We start from the raw sequence: 21,947 nt of genomic DNA on the forward strand, positions 1-21,947 counted from the left end.
GTAACCCCAAAACACAAAATACAATGCTTAATCTAAAATTCAGGTAAAAAAAACAAAAAAAACAATGTGAATTAACATAGTACACTCACTGTGCCCTGTTTTCACATACTTTTCTTAGAGTGTAGCATACTAACTATTAATACACTGCTTAAAACTAGAATTCTTCCGAATGTGTAGTTTTACAAGTTTACTAGCTAATAAAACTTAAATTGTTTGTTCAATAATTCAGTGTTGTTCAAAAGATTGTTATTCCTGTTTTAATATTATGTTATGAATTTATATTATTTCACCAACAAATCTAAATTAACATACAAAAATATATTTTTGCTGAGATGTGCGTCATCGCGCAATGACGTCACAACATTGTTTAGCAAAAAAATAAAAATAAATAAATTCCACCTTCCTTTAGCAACTTCCTCTGAAAATTAGTTGGCAACAATTGACTGGATCCTCTCATTAAAGCCGTGTATACTGTAGAAGGTAGCATCAGAGACCGGACAAATATAAGCTCTTAAAATAACCTGTTTTCAATATTTTGAATAGTTTGTTTGAATATTTTGATGACCTCAGACATGTTTGTAGCAACCAAACCAGTGGTCATTTGTGATTTTTTTTGAACATTATTTTCTCCTCAAATTGTCTACATTTGGCAAAATAGAATGTTACTGTTATGCAAATGTGTGTGGATCGACAACAGCCTTAATTAACACAATGATTAAACGTTATCAAATTAAACACTCGTACAAATATGCAAGATTGAATAACGATACTAAGCATAACCTACCCACAACTATAACACTAAATCACTGGTCTCCAAATCAACAATGTAGCATATGTATTAACCATCATTGTAAGAATTTAAATACTCCAGTTTTATTTAAAATGAGCTGCCAACGGGCTCTTTAAATATGCCGCGTGATTTCATAACTACGTCATGACGTAAAGAATCACTGAATCCGAAACTATTCTTTAAAAGAACTGTTCAAAAAACCGATTTCATGTTCAAATTATTAACAGTCTCTAGGAATAAAAATAAGTCGAACAGCTATATGACACGCGTAACGTTACTAGAGGCGTTAGAATATACTCATATTAAATGCTACAATCACAGATTGCCGTGTTGTATAAAAAAGGTTCCCTGCAGTGGAGCTTAAACTATAGAAAAAGAACACTGCTCATTGTTTGCGTATTAAATAATTGTTTGTAGTATACCTAGTAATCAAACTGTATTTGTATATATTGTATCCAGAATTCATCACGGCAGATTTACACTGAACGCTCCGAGTCAATTAATTCTTGAAAGAAAACTAGGGCTCGTCCGGGATTTGAGCCCGGGACCAATGAGCCGCGCAATATATAGACTAAATACCGCATTATACACTATGCAAACTATGCGATGATCTACAAAAACTTAATTTAACACGTTTGTCAAGTGTTTGTAGGGGCTACAGGAAGAAGTGCTGAAGCAACAAGGGGGGAATGAAGGAAAAAACCAAGAGCGCATCAATTAAGTTATTTTATATATATCATACATAAGACTGTTTGAATATAATACAAAGGGCATTTTCATATACACAGCAAAGTCTTGACCTAGATCTTACAATCTGTGGACACAATCTGTATCCTTTCCCCATGCTGTTGAATTACATAGCGCATGTTGCATGAAAAGGGTCAAGAAAATCTGAAAAGAAAAGGCAGAAGAATGCTGAATTAAAATCCACGATCGTGTGTATCTGTGACTGAGAAAGGGGGAAACAGACCCAGCACACCATGAGCATTAGAAAAAGTGTGGACATACATGCGTCAGGCCTTGTGTAAAGTTATAAACCCTACCTTTTAATGTTGTCCTGTTGATGGCAAATGCCTCTGACTAAAAGCAGTTTTGGTCCAATGACCAAGTAAGACAAGAAGGGTTTAAAAAATAAAATAAACAGGTAAACAAACACGTGGCAATGTAATTGACATACCAGCAGCAGCAATGTACCGAGTTCTATACTTCCTTTATTTAAGAAAATATAAATATATACATAAATTATATTTCAACTATTAAAAAGGGGCTGCATTTCATGAAAACTGCACTAAATCAAGTCTCATTTAGCAACAACTGAAACAAGTGCACGCTTTAAAAGTTTCTGTAATATTTAGATTTTTTGGAATGTTTGTGTCAACTTCAGCAAACTGCACTCGAATGTTTTATATATATATATAAACATTTTGAAATCAAGCTAACATTCAGGTCAACTTTTTCATTTTTTATTTTGATTACCACTAGCCACTGTGAGATTTGTAAATATACTGAACATGATTCTGGCTGAAAGTGATGTCTTTGTGAAAAGGAAAAATCAGCGAATGTGAACGCCGCACACTTTCTGGCAGGATAGTGTCCCACTGTCTGTGAAAACTGCTAGATCGAAAGTGACAGCAAACAGGGATCCTTTGAAGAATTTCGACCTAAAGTGAGAAGCTAGGTGGTGGCGGGGGGGCTCACAACCTCAGATATAAAAAATCAAGAGTGAGCAAAGCTATCCTTAATGTGACTGAATGGTGACTATAAACACTTATCCTCTTCAGAACATGCATGTGCCCAGTGTCTGTGTGGCAGGCGTCACCTCTAGTTTCCCTTTGAATAGTACATCTGATGCAAGCATCCAAACAATCACTTGATAACAAATTCAACTCAGAGGTCACAGTAGCTACAATAGACTGCCTAAATAAATAAAAGTAGCCACTTAGATTTAAAAAGGTAGAAATTAGCATGTTCATCAAATTAGGTATAAAAGGCAGCATCACTGACTGATAGACCAGGTAAATACAAAACAAAAGACTTTTCTCTCCTCAGAATAATTTGTGATCTCTCAGCTACTCTGTAGCCTGCAGAGTAACCATCAGTGTCGCTTCCCTCCCCTTGACAGGAAAAACTAATGAAAAAGTTAACAAACCAGGGAGGTTTATCCATATATTAAACCAATTTCAGTATTTTGTTAACATCAAAACACGAAGTTCATCAAAAGTTCCAGTTTGAGAGAGTATACAGACTAATATGGACTTTGATGAACCTTGGGCTGAAGTGGTGAACTGCTACATTATTTCATACAGACACCTAGTGCTATAAAAAAAAATGCTTTGGTATATATAAAAAAAGAAAGACTGCAATAAAAAATAAAAAAAAGTAATGTGTGTAAAATTCACAGCATAATTCAAGAGGAGAAAAAGGGCAGTCAAATAAATCTCATTACATATCTTGTGTTCAACACAAAGAGACAAATTTATGCAATGTCTTTTTCAATGGGAACCACATGCTTGACAGGAAATAAAAAGAGCGGGAAAAAAAGAAAAGAAATAAAGCCAATTAATGGGATTTAATACCTTCTGTGTGAAATTCAACCTCTGCAATTCTAGGAAGTCATGTTAGGGATGTTTGAGCAAGACCCTGCAATTTGGAGTCCCTTAAATGAGAAAATCGGCTAAATAAAGGCCTCTGATTAACCATTCTCCTTCACCTTCTCTAACCAATTAAGGACTCTTTAAATGTTAAAAATAGAGGACAGCCATCATCTCTATTCCACAATAAAGTCCAGCTCCTTTTCAGACAATGTCCAAAAGTCATAAGGCCAAAGGGTTCTCGACAACAGCCCAAGATCCATCTGGATCTGATCCGGATCTATCACCCTCGTCGCTCCTCAGCGCACCTCCTCCTCGAGTTGCTGTATGTAGTCGAAGTCCTCCAGTCTGGAGGACTCCAGGCCTGAAGAGTACCGCACCTGCCGGTCTAACACCAGCTCCTTCTCGCCGCTGGAGCTCCGCAGCTATGTGCTCCCTCTCGAAGAGTTCCACAATACAGACTACACCAAATATCACTGCAAGTTCTGCTTCCTTGACACGCTATAGGTTTAAACACACACAGCTCTTTAGAAAAGTTTCACTTAAAGGGTAAATAAAAGAACGACCAGCCAAATTATAATGTCCAATGTATCACTTGTTTGAACTAAAATGTTTTGCATTGCTTCACATAAAAAAGCTGTACGACAGCTCTCAGCTCTGAAATGCTCACTGTATTGAATGAAAAAAAGGGACAAATGAAAACAAATCTCCTAGTTTCCGATGTAACAGATGGTAAATAAGTACTGTATGCAGGCAAGTGAATCGGCAGACGAATGTCTCAGTTTCACCATGGTTATTTTCAGTATTAATAACTTATCTAGAAATAGACAATGTAAAATGATGGAAATACATATACTTTTTAAATACTCTTCAATTTGTAGCGGCTCACTGATATCTCCCCTCAGAAGTGAGCAGCTTTTATACTCTATGCACCTTTTGAAAAAAAAAACAGAAAAAAACAGGGGAAAATGAAAACACGACCGTAAAAAAGGGGAAAACAAAATAAGGAAAAAAAAAAAATCACCCCCATTTCTGCTAAAGTCACGAGCTGGCCAGCGAGCTCTGCTGAACACAGACTCCAGTCATCGGAGTATCTTCCCTATCGATGCCTTGTCTCATGCCCAGGTGTCCCTCTGCTATAAAGTGACCAGTTCCTGTGTTTGTGGCAACAGGGTACGTGGGTTGCCCGGCCATACCAGTCTCTTGGCGAGGATTTGAGAAGGCACCCAAACCCATTCTCACACTCATACTCCCATTTTGACTAAAGTTCAGGGTGCTGGCAGGAAGCTGGCGGAGCTGGTAAGCCTGGTGGCCTTGGTGTCCTGTGGAAGAGGAAGATGTGGAGGAAGATGATGCTGAGGAAGACAGGGATGTCATGGACAGATGACCGTGCACCACCTCCATGGAATCCTGGGTGGAGGCGCTGTTGGTGGACGAGTTGTAGAGTCGCGGTCGTGGTCGCGTTGCTATGACCTGTCCATGGTGATGGTGATGGGGGTGCAATGCTTTGGGGTGCTGGGGAGGCACATGAAAAGTGGTTTCCTGGACTGGATGAGTCTCTACAGTGACAGGTTCTGGTCCTACGATTCCAGGCCATACTACTGGTGGATGATAAGGCGGTCTCACCTGTACAAACAAGGAAAAACATTATTCAGTCATGAACGCCAAACTTTGATTTGTTTTAATTACTTGACAAGATCAACCAGGTGGGCTCACCTGAGGGCAAAGGTTGTCACAGTCTATGGCTGGCATGGCTGTGCCAAAATGCCCGCCACTGTGCCGGTGGTGATGAGTTGGATCGGATCTTGCTCTGCCACTGGTGCTTGTTCCAGACGATCCTCCTGGAGAAGAGCAAATGAACTGCGTTAAGCTTTATCGAGAAACACACTACTATCAAGCCAGTTACATTCAAGAGCTTAGAGACCAGAACAGATTCAGTTGTAGTAAAACCTGAGCTTGAGGATGTACTAGAAGTGGTCCCTGATGACTGTGACTGCTCGAGAGCAGGACTTGTTGACACACTACTGCTTGTGTTGGTTCCTTCATCCGTGGTCTTCTTGAAGAAGCTGTGCTGGAGGGCATAGTAAGGCTGAATTCTCGTCTTGGGGTCGTAGTCCAGCATTCTGAGAATGAGGTCCTTGAACTTCAAGTAGTCAGCTACTGCGTGTCCAGATTCTCCCACCCGACGACTGCCTGGTCCACCACATTCAACTCCCAAGATGACTTGGAGCTTTCGAGACGCTGGAGGTTTGTACTGCTCACAGAAAAACAGAAAGATGTTCTAGCACAACAACAACAACAAGCATTCCCAGAAAAGCTGCATGAAAACTAAATTCTCACAGCAGTGATTCTACTTTAAAATATTTATGACACATACCCTTTTTCCGTCTTTGGTCTTCTTAATACTCCATGTCCCATCTGACAACTTCTCAAAGAACTTCCTGGCTTTTGGTGCTAGGTCCATAATGTGATTGGGTGGGATCCCAAGTACTTCAACAATTTTGTTCATTTGGTCCACCTTTCATTAAAAGAATAGGTTTGTTTTATCAGACTGTATTTTTTTCTATAACAGTCCTTATGTAGAAGCTGACTCCTCTTTTCTGTACATACATTAAACAATAACTTAGCGGAGGGGTTTTCAAACTGGGGTCCATGGCCCATAACCAGGGGTTCTGCAAAATTATTTGCTATTTGTATTTTCCAGACTACAAAGTTGCATTTTTTATCATCTGAAACATTGTATAATTTATATTCCAAAGTGACTTATAATGCATTTAATTTGTTTACAATATGCAAAATGTAAACACTTAAACCCATTATGCGTGGAAAAAGGTGACAGACAACCCATGCGTATCTCTGTTAATGCGGTCTCTCTAAAGAAGGACGTGAACACAAGGGAAAATCTACAGAACTGCTCTTAGACACTTCATGAGCATTTGACCGTTTGATTTGAGTAAAACTAGTGTCATATCACACACACACACACAGAACTGTAAAGGTATTCACAGCAACCCGTCAAAATAAAAGTCCGGCTTAGTTTAAAGACAAGTATTTGCCAGAAATGTATTACTATTGTTCAGCAGAATGTACATAGCCTACTACTACTAAAAAGAAACAAACAAACATTATTTTTAAGGAATTTAATAGTTTTAATTTTAATAGTAAATCCCCTTTGTTTACCAAAAAATAATGTTTCCTTAATTTTCAATAATTAAAAGATAAATTAAATGAATGTTTTATGCCTTCATTTTATATCTAGAAAAAATTACTGTAAGAAAAAATTGAATAATATAAGTTGTTTTTATCCATTTAAATAATTAGACAGGCTAAAACACAAAATTAGGTAACAATAAAACATGAAGAAAAAATGTAACATTTCATAGGGCCTTAAACATGTAATTTTTGTTAAACTTTTAATAAATTTGTGAAAATTTATAAGTTTCCTGATCTTAATTAATTCAACATGCTTTTTGATTAATAACATTTTATTTAACAATAAAAAAGAAAAAAGAAAAGAAAAAGTAGAGAAAAACGTATGAAAAAAATAATAAAATGGAATCCAGAAAAATATAAAAACGGAATTTGGGAAAAATATTAAATGGATTTCATAGGGCCCTAAATGCGGGGCAGGGGTCCTTGAAAATCTTTCTCTCCTGTAAGGGGTCCCTGGCTCCAAAAAGTCTGAAAACCCCTAACTTAAAATTTGAATGTAGTTGTCACTCCTAACACTTTGTATTTATGGAGTTTAAGAATACAGGAAACATAAAAAGTATATTTGTTGTAATGATAAATAATAATAATAAATCATAGCGCTCATTACCTCATTGGCTCCACTAAATAGAGGTTCTCCTGTATGCATTTCCACCAGAATACATCCCAGAGACCACATATCTATGGCCAGGTCATATGGCATTCCCAATAACACTTCAGGGGAGCGGTAGAATCGACTCTGGATGTACTGATATATCTAATGGAGAAGGAATATGGAATTAATAACTTTAAGCATACTGTGACAATTTCCACACATACAAAAAAATAAAGACGATTCACAGTACCCGTTGTCCCAGTTGGCAGGAGCTCCCAAAGTCCACTATTTTGATGGCACTTCTCTTGGGGTTACATAGCAGGATGTTCTCTGGCTTTAGGTCACAGTGGATGATGCTGAGCTCCGGTGTAGCGAGAAACAGTAGCGCTGTACACAACTGCTGGGCAAACTTCCGCGTCAGATTCAAAGAGACACCTCTGAAGTTTGTGTTCCGTAACAAGTCATACAGGTTGTACGACAACATTTCAAATACTAAGCAAAGATGATTCCGGAACATGAAGTGCCGTTTCAAATGTACTGAGGCCAAAAAAGATTTTTAGATTAAAATTTGTAGCAATGCAATGTATGCAAAATTTTGAAATTATATCAAAGAACTGAACAGATTCCTTACCTATATAGTATTTCATCTCTGTGTCATGTTTGTTCATGAGCTCGAGAAGACGTACTTCAATCTGAGCTTGATTCAGAAAGGCCTTCTTGTTCTTGATGATCTTAATTGCTACCCACTCTTGCTCAGCTCGGTCGTAAGCTTTTACAACCTAAAAAACAGCCATCAATTACATTCATAAGACAATACTTAAGTTTCGTTTACTTCCAAGATATTCAAAATACTCTGAAATAATGAATACACAGTGCATTATTTTGGCAGCTATGGATTTTGTGTTCCAAGTCCAAAACAATAATTTAACCTCTATTTTGTCAGGGCAAGCGCTAATAATATCCCCATTTCCTATCATTTAAAATACGTTTTAATAATAACAAAAATAAACTACTTAAGAGACTCTTGACGTCATACCTGTCCAAATGACCCTTTTCCAATTAAAGAGTCAATTTCATAGCGGTCCATCCACTTTTCCCCATTCTTGACAATGTAGTCATAGTTCTCATCATCATAGCCATCGTTGAAGACTTTCCTCTCTTTCTTGTGGCTGGAGTCCTCACCTTGACCCTGTTGATGCCGTCGTTTCTTTTTTGCATAATACACCTATACAAAAGGAGAGCAAGCTTCACAACATTAGACTCAATACAGAAGTCATTGAGCATTGTTATGCTCATAACTTTATCATTTATTAGTGTTAAAACTTGCTAAAAGACTTTTCAGATATATGTCTACTTATGATCAGTTATCATAATTTTGTTCTTTATTACTACTTTTAGCTTTATTTTATGCTGTACTACTGAAATGAAAACAAAGAAACATTACCTCATTGATGTGTTTGTAGGTTTTGATCAGGTCTATGGAGAGCTTCCTCAAAGGAGCTAAAGTGGGGTCACGAAAGCTCTGGGGCATGTGCCTCTGCAAAAAAAGAAGGGGAAACGTGGATTTTATAGGTGACATTTATTATATATAAAAGTGTCGAGTAACAGGAAGAATTCATTTTACAAAGTGCAATAATTGAGTGTACTTCATCCATGTTTATTCACAATGCAAAAAAATATATAAAAAAATACTAAGAGCATAAACAGGAGCGGAGCATCCAGTACCTGGCTGGCAGTAAGTGCTTGTGTCTGATCACTGTATGGCAGTACAGTGACAGACTGGTCTGTACTCTGCTGTTGACAGTCACTGTACTGCTGGTGTGAATGAGGCATGGGAGCAGCCATCTGAAGACCAGCAGCATGGAAAGAAAGAGAGGGTGCAAGCCGGACAGACGAGGGTTTGCATGCTGAGGTCTCTCCCCCTTAAAAAAAATTGAAGCTAAATTAGTGTGAGTGTTAGAACTAAATTCTCCTCTCTCTCTCTGTGATCCTTTGAACCAGAAACCTCTTTCAGATTATCCTTTTCTCTCTGTTTTAGGAGAGCAAAACCATCTCAGAGATTTTTATTAGGGGTGTAATGGTACACAAACATGACAGTTCGGTACGTACTTCGATTTTGATGTCACAGTTCGGTACAGTTTCAGTACAGCAGGGGAACTTTTTATTTATTTATTTTTTTTAAACAGTGGTTTACTGAACAACTTGCTCTTTCTTTAAATAAACTCAGTTTTAATTAAAACTCTACATTTAAAAAGAATCGACAAAAATCGACCTCCGCTTATGCTCTAAAATAGTGAGCCTTTTATATTAGGCCTACTTTAAGGTTACAGTTAATAACAGAGCCAAAACTTAAATTTGATTGCTATTTATTTCTTTAACCCTTTAACTGTCACCCCGTCTCGTATATGGGATGCCTACATTTACTTCACTATATTACAATGAAATCTAATCTAATCTTGACAAACTATAAATTGTTGGAAAGGTCTAAGACTCCCAAATATATATTTTACCAATGTTTTTTGTTAAAAATTATGTAGGAAAAGTAATAGATTAATTTATGACAAGAGTGCACCCTCAAAAATCTACATTATAACAGGGGTTCTGACATTTGTTTATAAAAAAAATAAAGACTTCTTCGTTGCCTTTTTCTCCATCACATTTTAGAAATCATCAGAAATTATTTTAGGGATGCACCAGTTGACCGGCCATAAATCGGAACCGGACGGTTTTTGCTTAACATACGCGATCGGCAATCAGCCGGTTTTTAATCTTATTTCGGCCAATTTTTCCGCAAGTGCGCCCGCATGCACTGACTACACTGTAATCATTCGCTATGTCATTTGTCTGGAAGTATTTTGAAATATGTGCACAGGACACAGGCAGCCGTTCAGCACTGGAAGTGCAGAGCTACATGTCTGAGGCACAGATAACAGGAAGCGATCAGCCGTTGGTGTACTGGCGCACAAATAAGAGCCTTTCCTGCTCACTGAAGCTGTGCGAGCGTACTGTACCTGTCCGGGCCCTGCACACGCGTGGACCGTGAAGAGATGTTCAGCTCAACTTCTCACGTGTTGGATGAGAAACTAAATGGACTAAACTGACAAAACTGAAATGTTTTTTTTTTTGAAAAGTAGAACTTGCATACACGTTTGAAAAGCCAGAAGTAAACGTCAGTTCTGCATTAGGATGATTATTTTTATTTTACCTTAAAAATACATAGATTTAATTTGATTTTAAAGTCACCTGAAATCACCTAAAAAAAAAAGTGTTTCATTCATCCAATTAAAATATTTCAGGGTAATGATTCACATCTATATTTTTTTACTTGAGACAATAGTTATTTATTTTTCATTGGCTCAAGTAAAAACGTATAGATGTGAATCATTACCCTAATTATTTATTTTTTTAAAGTGGATGAATGAAACACTTTACATCTTTGTTTTATTCGCACCAACATTATTTGATTTTAACATTTTGGAATAATGTATTTATATAGCATACTTTTATTTAGTCTCACTGGTAAAGACCAGTTTTTTTTATAAACAATTTGAATGCTGAATGCTGATTAAGAAACATCTTATTGTGTTGATTGTGTTGTTTGGACTGTAGAACTATGCAGTTATTGCCTTTAATTTCACGATTACAGTTAATGTTTTCAACCCAATTCAAAAACAGAAGCTAAATGCTGATGTCTGTACCATCTATGTTTGTATTAAAGGTCCCGTTTTTCACGCTTTTTTGAAGCTTTGATTGTGTTTACAGTGTGCAATATAACGTGTTCATGTTTCGCGTGTAAAAAAAAACAGTATTTTTCACACAATTCACCTATATAAAAACGGGCTGATGACTTCCTTGTTCTATAAAGTCCCTCCTTCAGAAATACGTGATGAGTTCTGATTGGGCCAGCGGTTGCTGTGTTGTGATTCGACAGCAGCTGAGCGCAGACTGCCCTCCTGGAAACGCGATTGGGCTAGTTTTGAGAAGCAAGTGGGCAGGAGCATGTGCTGGAGATGTACTTATAATCACAGGAGCGTTTTTACTGACGAGATGCGCATGAAAATCGCAATCGATTTTTTTGCACAGCCCTAACATCTAGTTAACAAAGCTAAACAGCGTTGCCCTTTGTGTAATAAGTTACAGAAACTGCTAAACGCACCAACTTAAATAATAAAATACACTTACAGGTTGTGGTCCATAAACAACGCCTTCTCCAGACAAAGAGGGAACTGCTCCACCTTTCAAGAATAATCTTTGTGCGAATCCGGCATTAAACTGATTGAGATTGAGGAAGCTGTCCTCAGCTAAATGTGCTGCACATAGTTTTACATGTGGATTATAATTTTCGGGAACCGAGTTAAACATAAATTGTAACCATTAATCTCCAAGTACAGTGTCCCTGGGAAGCCCAAACAAAGATGATTGGACTCCGAGATGAAAATAACAGCGTTTCGACGACATGGCGACAAACACAAACGCAGCTCTTCCTCTTCTCCGTCGGATTGCAACAAGGCCACGTCCCCTTTTTGGGTATTCATGTGGGCGGAGGTTAGTCAAAAAAGTGTTTTAGTGATGTCATTACTGCAGGAACTAGAGGGATGTAGTCCAAACGGGTCGTTTTTTGTAGGTGAATTCTGTTAAATAAAATATCTCACTTGGCATTGAACTTTGAGCTTTAGAATTTTACAGATATTTTTTATACTCTAACAACAACATTACACACTAACTAAAGTTTAAAACATGGGATCACGAAGAACGGCACCTTTAAATGTAGGCTACTTACTGTGCAGTTACTGCCATTAATTTCATACGGTTATTGTTTTCAATAGCCAAAAGCCAGTTTGGCCTATTTAACACCAAATAAACATCTTGTTTATGCACACTTTCCTTCTTTCTTGTTTGTTTGTTAAAGATATAAAAACAAAATCGGAAATCGATATCGGAGTTTGCTTGTAAAAAATCAGTATCGGAATCGGCCATGAAAAATCATGATCGTTTATCCCGAAATTATTTATCAACTGAAAATAAATTAAAATCTCAAAATTCATCCTTTAAAACCCATCTTTAAATCAGACATTGCATTACCATGAAAATGGTACATCAATATCATGTTACAAATTTTTTCATTCATGAATTATAAAAATTTAAGTTTGGAACGTGCACTATAAAGTCTTTGTTCAAAAATGTGAGTGACAGTTAAGGGGTTTTTTCTTATAACAAGCAACGCTTGTAAATGTAACATGTAAATTGCACATAATGCAGTTTTTTTATTAACTTCTAAATTATAAAAATTCTGTTAGTGGTTAAAATATATTAATTTTAGGGCTGTTCAAAAAAATCGAATGCGATTTTCATGCCCATCTCATCAGTAAAGACGCTCCTTTAATTAGAAGTATATCTCCAGCACGTGCGTTCAGATCAGGGTTGCCAAGTTTTCACAACAAATCCTGCCCAGTTGCTTCTCAAAACTAGTCCAAAACTAGCCCAAGCGCGTTTCAAGGAGGTTCCCCGATAAAAATTGCTTCCCGGGGTTAAAATGTAAGTTTTTTGGCAGGGTTGCCTTGGTAAAATTTGCATTTTAGGGGATAAATATTCATTGAAAAACGAATACAAAAACACAAATAGTTATGATTATGACAAGAACAAAGAGTCTCTCTCTTGCTCCACCCATACACGATAATATCGTGTCTCGTTGATCTCACGGGCTGACAATATGACTATTTGAAAAATGACCATATCACCCAACAATAGCCCGACACGCCAATAAAACTTTGATTATGCTATGTGACAGGAATTTTACTGGAAGTGCACTTTAGAGGGTAAATTTAACAATAACTCTATAAATACCATAACCCTATAATAATAAATACTAGAATTATAAATTAATAATTAGTTTGTAAATAAAAACAGCACTCATTTATTGTCACATACAGGAGTAAATGCAATGAAGTCAAAACTTGGCGTTTACAGAATATACTAAATATATGGTAGCATATACTAGCATTACTCAACGTTAATTGGGTAAATCAGTATACAAACTGAAAGGAAAAATAAGCATAACAATAAATATAAAAATATAGCCCTAATATAATATAATATGATCCTAACATTATTATTATTATATATGGTAGGGATGGGACGGTATGAAAATTTAATATCACGATTATAGTGACTAAAATTATCACGATTATCAATATTATCACAGTTTTGTTGAAACGAGATGAAAGTGTTCAAAAATAGTTGATGCTCACACTGAAAACATTTCAGCAAGTTTTATATTTAATAATCAACAAACAACTAATAAAACAAGCAACTCTATGCACTTAATTTAAAGAAAGATTAAATTCTGTGGCATTTCCTTCCTTACAATGAAAAGTGTAGAAGCATAGAAAAGCATAGAAAAGTCACTGACTTTCGCCATTCCTTCTCGAAAAAAAACAAAAAAAACATTGTGCGCTGCGCTTGCGTCAGACTGTTGCTGGCTGGACATGATTTAATAGTGAGTTATTAAAACCGCGATAATCAAACACGGTTTTAATGATAATTCATTTTTAAACGATATTACTAACCTTCAGCACATTTTATCACGGTTATCAATAAAACCGGTTATCGTCCCATCCCTAATATACGGTTAGCCTTAATATAATAATGATAATAATAGCCTAATATACACACATATTACATAAAAAGACAAACTATTTGATCAATCTCTGATAATCTCAGGTTGCTATGGTCACGTGGGTTTGTTTATACTCGTGGATGTTAGACAAAACTAAACCAAAGATTTTGTTTTTTTTAATCTTACAGTGACAATCAATTCTTAATTTATGCCAGGAATTATATAAATGCAAAACGAAGTTGAGATCAATATGAAACTTGGGTCGTAGACCTTTTTAATGATGTAAGTTATAGTTTATGAAGTTAATTGCATTCTTTTACATTGAAACTATCAGTAACTCTGAACTAATGTAAACAAAAAAAAAACTGGCGTCCTCCCACAAGTTAAAAGATATTAAACACTGTTAATACACATTTAGTTAACCAAACGAAACAATACAAATTTTAATGACCATCCCTTGACTCCACCCCCACGTCAAAGGGAAGTCGTGGCCTAATGGTTAGAGAGTTGGACTCGCAATCGAAAGGTTGTGAGTTCGAGTCCCGGGCCGACAGGAATTGTGGGTGGGGGGAGTGCATGTACAGTTCTCTCTCCACCCTCAATACCACGACTTAGGTGCCCTTGAGCAAGGCATCGAACCCCCAACTGCTCCCCGGGCGCCGCAGCATAAAAGGCTGCCCACTGCTCCGGGTGTGTGCTCACAGTGTGTGTGTGTGTGTTCACTGCTCTGTGTGTGTGCACTTCGGATGGGTTAAATGCAGAGCACAAATTCTGAGTATGGGTCACCATACTTGGCTGAATGTCACTTCACTCACTCACTCAAAGTAGTGCCAGAAAGTCAGACGCGCAAAACATAATGTGCAAAGGGAAAAACGGTATCTCAAGCTCAAACTTGACTGAAACCCAAAATAAAAGAAGCATTGCAAATAAATTAGTAGATATAGCCATGGAAAACATGTATTGCAAAATCATTGCTTTTACGCATTTCATTTATATTTTGTTTCAAAAACATATTTTCTTCGTGCAATATAGGGCTGGGTAAAAAAAAAATCGATTTTTCGATTAATCGTTTTTTTTAAATCTGGTCGGTTCAAAATCGATTCTCAAAGGCCATGAATCCATTTTTTTTTCATATTTATTTCCGCAGACATTGAACGTAAGATTAGTGTTAATCTAATTACAAATCTTCTCCACTAGATGTCACCCTCTTATCTGCCTTGTGCGATGTTACCAACGAACCTGTCATTCATTAATTCAGTGCTTAAAACAGTGGTTCTCAACCAGCGGCCCGTCACGATTTCAAATGCGGCCCACCATATGCTGAACACACACAAAAAAAATTTGTTTTAGAATAAATTTTATTCTTTACATTAATTGAAAAAAATGTAGTCTACTAAAGAAATATAAGCTATAGCTTAATGTTTTTATGTGAAATTATTTTGTTTTTCATAAATTATTTTCAGACATGAGCAGACTTACATAACATTACGAACACAAGCCCGCACTTTGGCAGAATTCAATTCAAATAGTCATCAACAGCCATTAGTTTGGTAAAAGGGAGAAAAAAAAATGTGGAAAATGTCAGCGACTGAACACATACAAAAAAAAAAAAAAAGAATAGTCGCAGTATCAGTAGTGGAGGAGGATTTTCGGTTTGCCCCGCAACTCACCTGAAGAAGTTCAAGCAAATGGAAACACCATATACTACGCAGCAATCCTTAATTGAAGAAATGTGGCAAAACTTCTCTGGAGAGAACCTCATATTATTAAATTCGAAAGTGCTTTCCATATTTGGATCAACATAGGCTAGATTTGTGAACGCACATTTTCTGCAATGTCGGGATTCAAGTCATGCTCGCGTGCGCGTCTTACAGACTGTATCTTAAAGCCTCTTATACTTTCTGCATCAGCGAGTCCGCTATGGACCGCTAGGTAGGCGTGACGTAAAAATCGCCATCGGAGAGTGTGCCGAGGCTCTGAACAGACGACTAGCTCAAACAGGTGCGCGTGGTCAGTAGGCTTCAAAAGCACAATTGCACATGTTCAGGCAGTGTGAAGAAGCCCATTGCCAATCGAACATGTGCAATCCGTCAATAAAGAATATAAAGACAGCGATGTGCAATAATTCTGGGCAATTGTTTGTTCACATGTTTGTTGCAGAGCGGACCATCAGCGTACGCTTTCGGAAGTATAAATGGAAGAAGTCCGCGTCAGCGCTGGCCGTGTCTGCGGATTGCTCATGCGGAAAGTATAACACAGGCTTTACAATCGCAACTTCATTGTGCTGTTACTACATTGAGTCGAATTTCACAAAATTGTTCAGCTCCCGATAGGGGTGCACCGATCGAGATCGGCCGATCGTTATGCGCATCTCGTCAGTAAAGCCGGTTCTGTAATCAGCGGTAAATTCCATCAGGTGCGTGATTTCACATAGAGCAGCTGGTACTACACAGAGTCATTGTTAACTGAGAAGCTGCGCAAATCCACATTCATCATCAGCGTTTATTTGCGCAACTAGACAGTTAACAACGGCTCTGTGTAGTAACAGCGGCTCTATGTGAAATCACGCACCTGATGGAATTTACCGCTGATTAGAGAACCGGCTTTACTGACGAGATGCGCATTAACGATCGGCCGATCTCGATCGGTGCACCCCTAGCTCCCGACAGCATCAGGTGATTTATTTATGGGGAATATAATTATTTATTTATTTCAATGAATCTAATCGATTATATATCATAATATTTAGGCTATAATATTATAAATCAGGTTGGTTTGTATTGGTGACGTAATGTGTAAATAATATGTGTGCGCCCGCGAGACTTGCACTTGGACCATAATGGGGCCCGGTGGAATAAAAGGTTGAGAACCACTGGCTTAAAGGGTTTCAGGTGCTTTGTTGACATTGATGCCACCTTCACATAAAAAGTCAGAGGTATGGAAGCATTTTAGATTTCGTAAGCAAGACGACGATAATGTTGTGGACAAGAACAAAGCATTTTTCATCTTGCATCAAACTTGTATTTATTTAACAATTGTATGCATTTGAAAATTAGAGATGGGTTCTGTTTTAATGTACCCAAGTGTACCTTAAAATAAAAGAGTTTAATATACAGGTTTGTGGCTCTTAATTTCTTTTTATTAATTACCCAATTGTAAACTTATATTCACTGTTCTTTTTTATACATATAGTATTTGTATTAAATCTATATTCATTGACTTGAATCGAGAATTGAGTATAGAAAATCGAATCGAGAATCGAAATCGAATCGATTTGAGAGCTTGTGAATCGAAATCGAATCGATCTGGAACATCTGAATCGATACCCAGCCCTATTGCAATACTTCATTTTCTTTTGCAGTTCTTTTATTTTGTTTGCAAAAACCACATTTATTTTTCTCAATACTTTCATTTACGTTTGCAAAAAACTTACATTTTTTGCATATATATGCAGCATTATATTGTCTCCATACCTTGTTTCTTATAAAAAAGCAACAATATCTAAAAAGTTTCCAATGAAGTTCTGCTCGTGCACTGGTTCAAACAATGCTGTATGTGTTCGGTACACATGCATAGTGTACCAAACGGAAAGGCCCGTACTGAAATTTTTTAGTACAAATGTGTGTACCGTTACAACTCTAATTTTAATGTAACAATAACAAAAATGACCAATAGGCTTGTAGCACTAAAACTAAAACACAATTGAACAGAAAGGGCATATATAATTAAGTACAAAAATCTATGGATTATGAATCTTGTTTATCAAAACATAGCAAAATTAACATTACCATGATAAATACCAGAAAAAATAAAGGCACTAACAATTAAACCATAGTAACAAAAAGACAAAATAATTTTAATATAACTATACAGAAATGGAGGGGGGGGGGCAGTTCTAGTCTCACTTTTCAAATAAAAAGAGAAAGGAGAACGATGCAAATTTCATGTCAAGTACAAAAATATTTGGTCAGAAATCTGTCCTTTTTTAGCTGTAAACTGTGATAATTATAAAGACTTGTTCATATATAAGCATCTCTTGCCAGGCAACACAAAGCACCACAGCCACACAGAATCCCACCACTATTCAGAATCCCAGCAACAGCACCTAATTAGCATAGCCTATCACCAAGAAGATACAGTGTGATTTGGCAAGCCCATCAATGTTCAAGCCAATCCCAGAAGAGTATGCAAATAGCCTACTTTTGTTGCCAGGGCAGAGCTGCTCCCATTTTCCAATAAGAAAACAAGAAATAAACAAGAAATAAAATTGAACTTTGGCACACTTAGATGAAGCATCCACCACATTGAAGCCTGACAGCAAAATAGCAGCTCAGACCCCACTCATGGTGTAGGAGCGGAGAATGATTCAGCTGACCTAACTGAGGAAGGGCAAAGAATTCATGTGATCCACAAAATATCAGAGGATGGAAACACTTCGACAGCCTCAAATCGAAGAACCATTTCAATAGACAAAAAAATCTATGGAAAAAACAACAACATTTATTTACAGACATTTTAACATTTTAAATTGATAATATTTATATATATATATATATAACATTAAAATATTGAGATAAATATAGGAGTATTTTTTATTTGTTCTGCTAAGGCATATTTCTCAATATGATGATTCATGTTGTCAAGGACTGCATGCAGTTCACCAAGAGAAAAACTAATGTATGTCACAGTAAAAACAGAAACAACATAACATTCTGCACCACAAAACACCCTCTTACTGCATACAGAGTTCTGTTTCTTTGTGATTGATAAGCAGCATAGAACTCAGTGGATATAAGAATTTATAGGCCTGTATAAAAATGTATAAAGTTTGTAACACACAAAATATGTGAACAAGGCTTTGCAAATATAAACATTAACTATGACCCTCAGAGATGTATTTCATTATTCTGCTTGTCACTCAAATTTTACATGTGTACTACTAAGATTGACATTTTATTTCTAAATCTAATTCAAGTGAATAATAATAATAATAATAATAATAATAATAATAATAATAAATTATAAGATTTGTTTTTAACAACCTAAAACAATACTAACAAAGACTAGTGATTTATGTTTTGTAATAGCAAAAAAAATTAAAAAATAAATACATTATCTTCAGGAGCTTTTGACATTTCATTCATATTTTTCTATGGCATGTCTGGTTCTTATCAGGCCAGGTCAACATCACACATACAACAAATTCCCTGGACTACTGTACAGTAATGGACTGTGATAATTAAATGGCCTTTTCATAACAACACCAAACATGCTGAATACACATGCAACAAGAACAATTATGGCTTTACATCAATTAAATTTTCCAATCTATAATAAAGCGCTGTAACACAACATAACTGGTCCTTACTTACAGTGTAATTAATAGTGGGTCAGCTCCCTGTAATTTATGGCTTTCAAAATGGCCAGTGATACCTTCTCAAACTGCAAAGTTAAAATGTGTTACATGTCCCAGAAATTATTTCACTTATTTGGTGAGGACCACAAGAACAAAAGTGTAAGGTAGGTACAGCAAACTGAGACCAACTTCACTCAAGTTATGACCAAGCCACAAAAAAAAACACTAGCTACCCTATGCTACCCACTAGATATTCCACTTCAAACTAATTTCTGAGTTCCTAAATGGAGCCATGCTAAACAATGTTCAACTTAAACAATCATTTTACACAGTGACATACGAATACTGAATTAGACAATCACTACCACAGGGATCAACAGAGTAAGATGGGCATAAATGCACAACAGTTTCAGCTTCAAAATAAGAACCGATGCAAAAAAACTAACCTTGATGCATGATATCCAATATAATTTAATTTCATCTTAATTAGTTGTAAAACGTTTTATTCACTTGTAATGAGTGTTAATAAACGCATCTCCCCACATATCAAAATCTCCTTTGAGTCCTACATGAACAGAAGGGCTGCAAACAAACTGTGATGAACAGACATCACAATAAAAGAGGAACAATTTAGAAAAAATACAACTCATCTCAATACTGCACATGTAGTGCATGCATTTGTACTTAGTGTTCTGATCGCTTTTTTAAATCAAACTTGGGTAACATTGATTTTTACAGGTAAGTCTAAGTTTTCACACCTACTACTAAACAAAACCTAATTTAACCACACATACTCAAGTGTTTAAAAAGTAATTCCCTAGGTTACATTAAGTTAATAATTAAATGTTGACTAATTTTCTGAACAGCTAATAAAAAAAGAATCCCTCAAACAACACTACAGCAGATTAGTTGCATTTCAGCACCAATGAAACTCCAAAATGATGTCAATAAGATGGAAAGAAAAGGGATATTGGATTGTGCATGAAGCGTAAAGAGAGAGAAAATGAAAGCGTAAGCTACAGTACAGAGCCTGGTTTTAGACCCTTTTGTGCATGTAGGCCTATGCTGCATATCCAGCTAAATGCATGCAAGTGTGACTGAAATAAGGTTTGTGCAAAACAACAAATAAACTGCATTACAGGAAAGAACAAAAAGCTCCTGTTAAACTAGGACCACGGTCAATCACACTTTTAGATTGCTGTGGGAGGAAGTGACATTGATCTACCTATGAACTCTATTTAAGAGACTTTCTCTGTGCACGATGCACCCATCTGTCTCGGCTGTACTGTATCATGTATTTAACAGTACCAAAGCTGAACCTTCAGGTGACACTGAAGGAGAAATCTCACAACCTGTACTGTACACCTGGTCAGAGACCATTATTCACCTGGAAAAGACGAAAGCATCCTTCTGAAAGCCCTTACACTGATCAATAAACACAGATCTGAGTAGCGTGCCATCACCGTCTTCACATTAACTACAAAAAACTTGATTAAAAGTCTTTAGCACTTAGAAAATTAACCAGAGTGATAGTGATATGTAAAGCGGGGGTTACACGGGGTTAACGTTACCTGTTAAACGACTAACAGACTGTCCTAAAACCTGAACAAATGTTCAATACTTGGACTTGGGGAGTGTAAAGACAGATGCAGATTATCAGATAAGCCATCTGGCGTATGAACAAAGGTAAACGTAAGGAAAGTTGTTAATCGGCTAATTTAGCCATCTAGGCCAAATCAAGCTAGCTTGTAGCTTCTAGCAAATAAAGCGGGTTGTAAACAAACTTACAAAAGCCATACGAATCGCTTAGACCTCCACAAATATCAAATACTCACCTTTGATGGTGTGATCTTCATTTAAAGTCCCAGATCCAGTAAAGTGAGGCGACTGATCCAGTTTCTCTACGCTGCATCCGATGAGACACCGCTAATGTATTGAGCCAGACGGCCTTCCTATTTCGTCTGACAGGTAAAACAGCGTCTTTCCGATGCGTTTTTGCCCATGTCAGACCTCATTTCTGTAGCAATCATGGTTTGTAAGTGGTGAAGTGAAGGCTAGCGGCTAGTTAGCACTCTTTCTCAATGACTTTAACGAACGCGGCTAACCAGCTAGCGCTCGGAAACGCGCATTGAAGATTATTCACTACTAGAGAGGCGGAGAGGCAAATTATTTTTAAAAGCAAAATTAGTCGCAAAAAAAATCAACGAAGTGCAGATATGATCGAAACAGCTTTGTGAAAAGGTGAAAAAAAAACAATAGGTTACTTGCGTAACCCCGGTTTTCTGATAGCATTAAGTGAGGTGTCTCACTATGGGATACGCCCCTTCCGCTTATTCCTCAGAAGCCCTATTTCATTACACCAGCCCCGATTGGCTGGCAGACGTGACGTTGTGTCTGGGCGTGGCCTACTCAACCTTTGGTGATGGGAAAAACGAACCATTTCGAAGCTTCGAATCAATTGAACCAATTGCTTCGCAAAATGATTCACGGTTTCGAAGCGCTCGAAACACCCGTTTTTATGGTTTTTATACAGTCTATGGAAACACCACACGCTGGTGACGCCTGCTGGTCAAAACTGTCTAAATGCAACAAAAACACAGACCAAAAAATACATAAAAGGGTCATTCCTGGTATGCAGTAACATTTTGGCTTCATAAGTGTTGGAAAAAAAGTTAACATAATTTTTTTTATGTTTTTTTGCATTGTACCAAAATAGTGACATGTTTAGCTATTAGGAATGGATATTGGTCAAGCTCGGGGACTCAAAAAATAAGAATTATGGGTAGATT

General features: G+C 36.8%; 1 protein-coding gene across 2 annotated transcripts; it reads right to left on the minus strand.

Annotated features, from left to right (window-relative positions):
- Positions 1-1,472: 1,472 nt before the first annotated feature.
- Positions 1,473-21,481, minus strand: LOC132122805 (dual specificity tyrosine-phosphorylation-regulated kinase 1A-like). 2 transcript variants are annotated; one of them, XR_009426435.1, is made up of 12 exons: positions 20,994-21,481; positions 8,912-9,108; positions 8,631-8,723; positions 8,223-8,411; positions 7,818-7,965; positions 7,437-7,723; positions 7,202-7,348; positions 5,759-5,899; positions 5,332-5,635; positions 5,098-5,222; positions 3,367-5,007; positions 1,473-1,681 (listed from the first exon to the last, which is right to left on the minus strand). XR_009426435.1 is itself a non-coding variant. In XM_059533224.1 (11 exons), the coding sequence occupies exons 2-11, from the start codon at positions 9,029-9,031 to the stop codon at positions 4,423-4,425; spliced, it is 2,139 nt and encodes a 712-aa protein (XP_059389207.1). In that variant the 5' UTR covers positions 9,032-9,108; positions 20,994-21,481; the 3' UTR covers positions 1,982-4,422. The 2 variants fall into 2 exon arrangements, 1 of the variants encoding a protein (XP_059389207.1); XM_059533224.1 differs by lacking the exon at positions 1,473-1,681 and having other exon boundaries at positions 1,982-5,007.
- Between the last annotated feature and the right edge of the window lie 466 nt (positions 21,482-21,947).

This window comes from Carassius carassius, chromosome 41, assembly GCF_963082965.1.
Source record: "Carassius carassius chromosome 41, fCarCar2.1, whole genome shotgun sequence".
Lineage (NCBI taxonomy): Eukaryota > Metazoa > Chordata > Actinopteri > Cypriniformes > Cyprinidae > Carassius > Carassius carassius.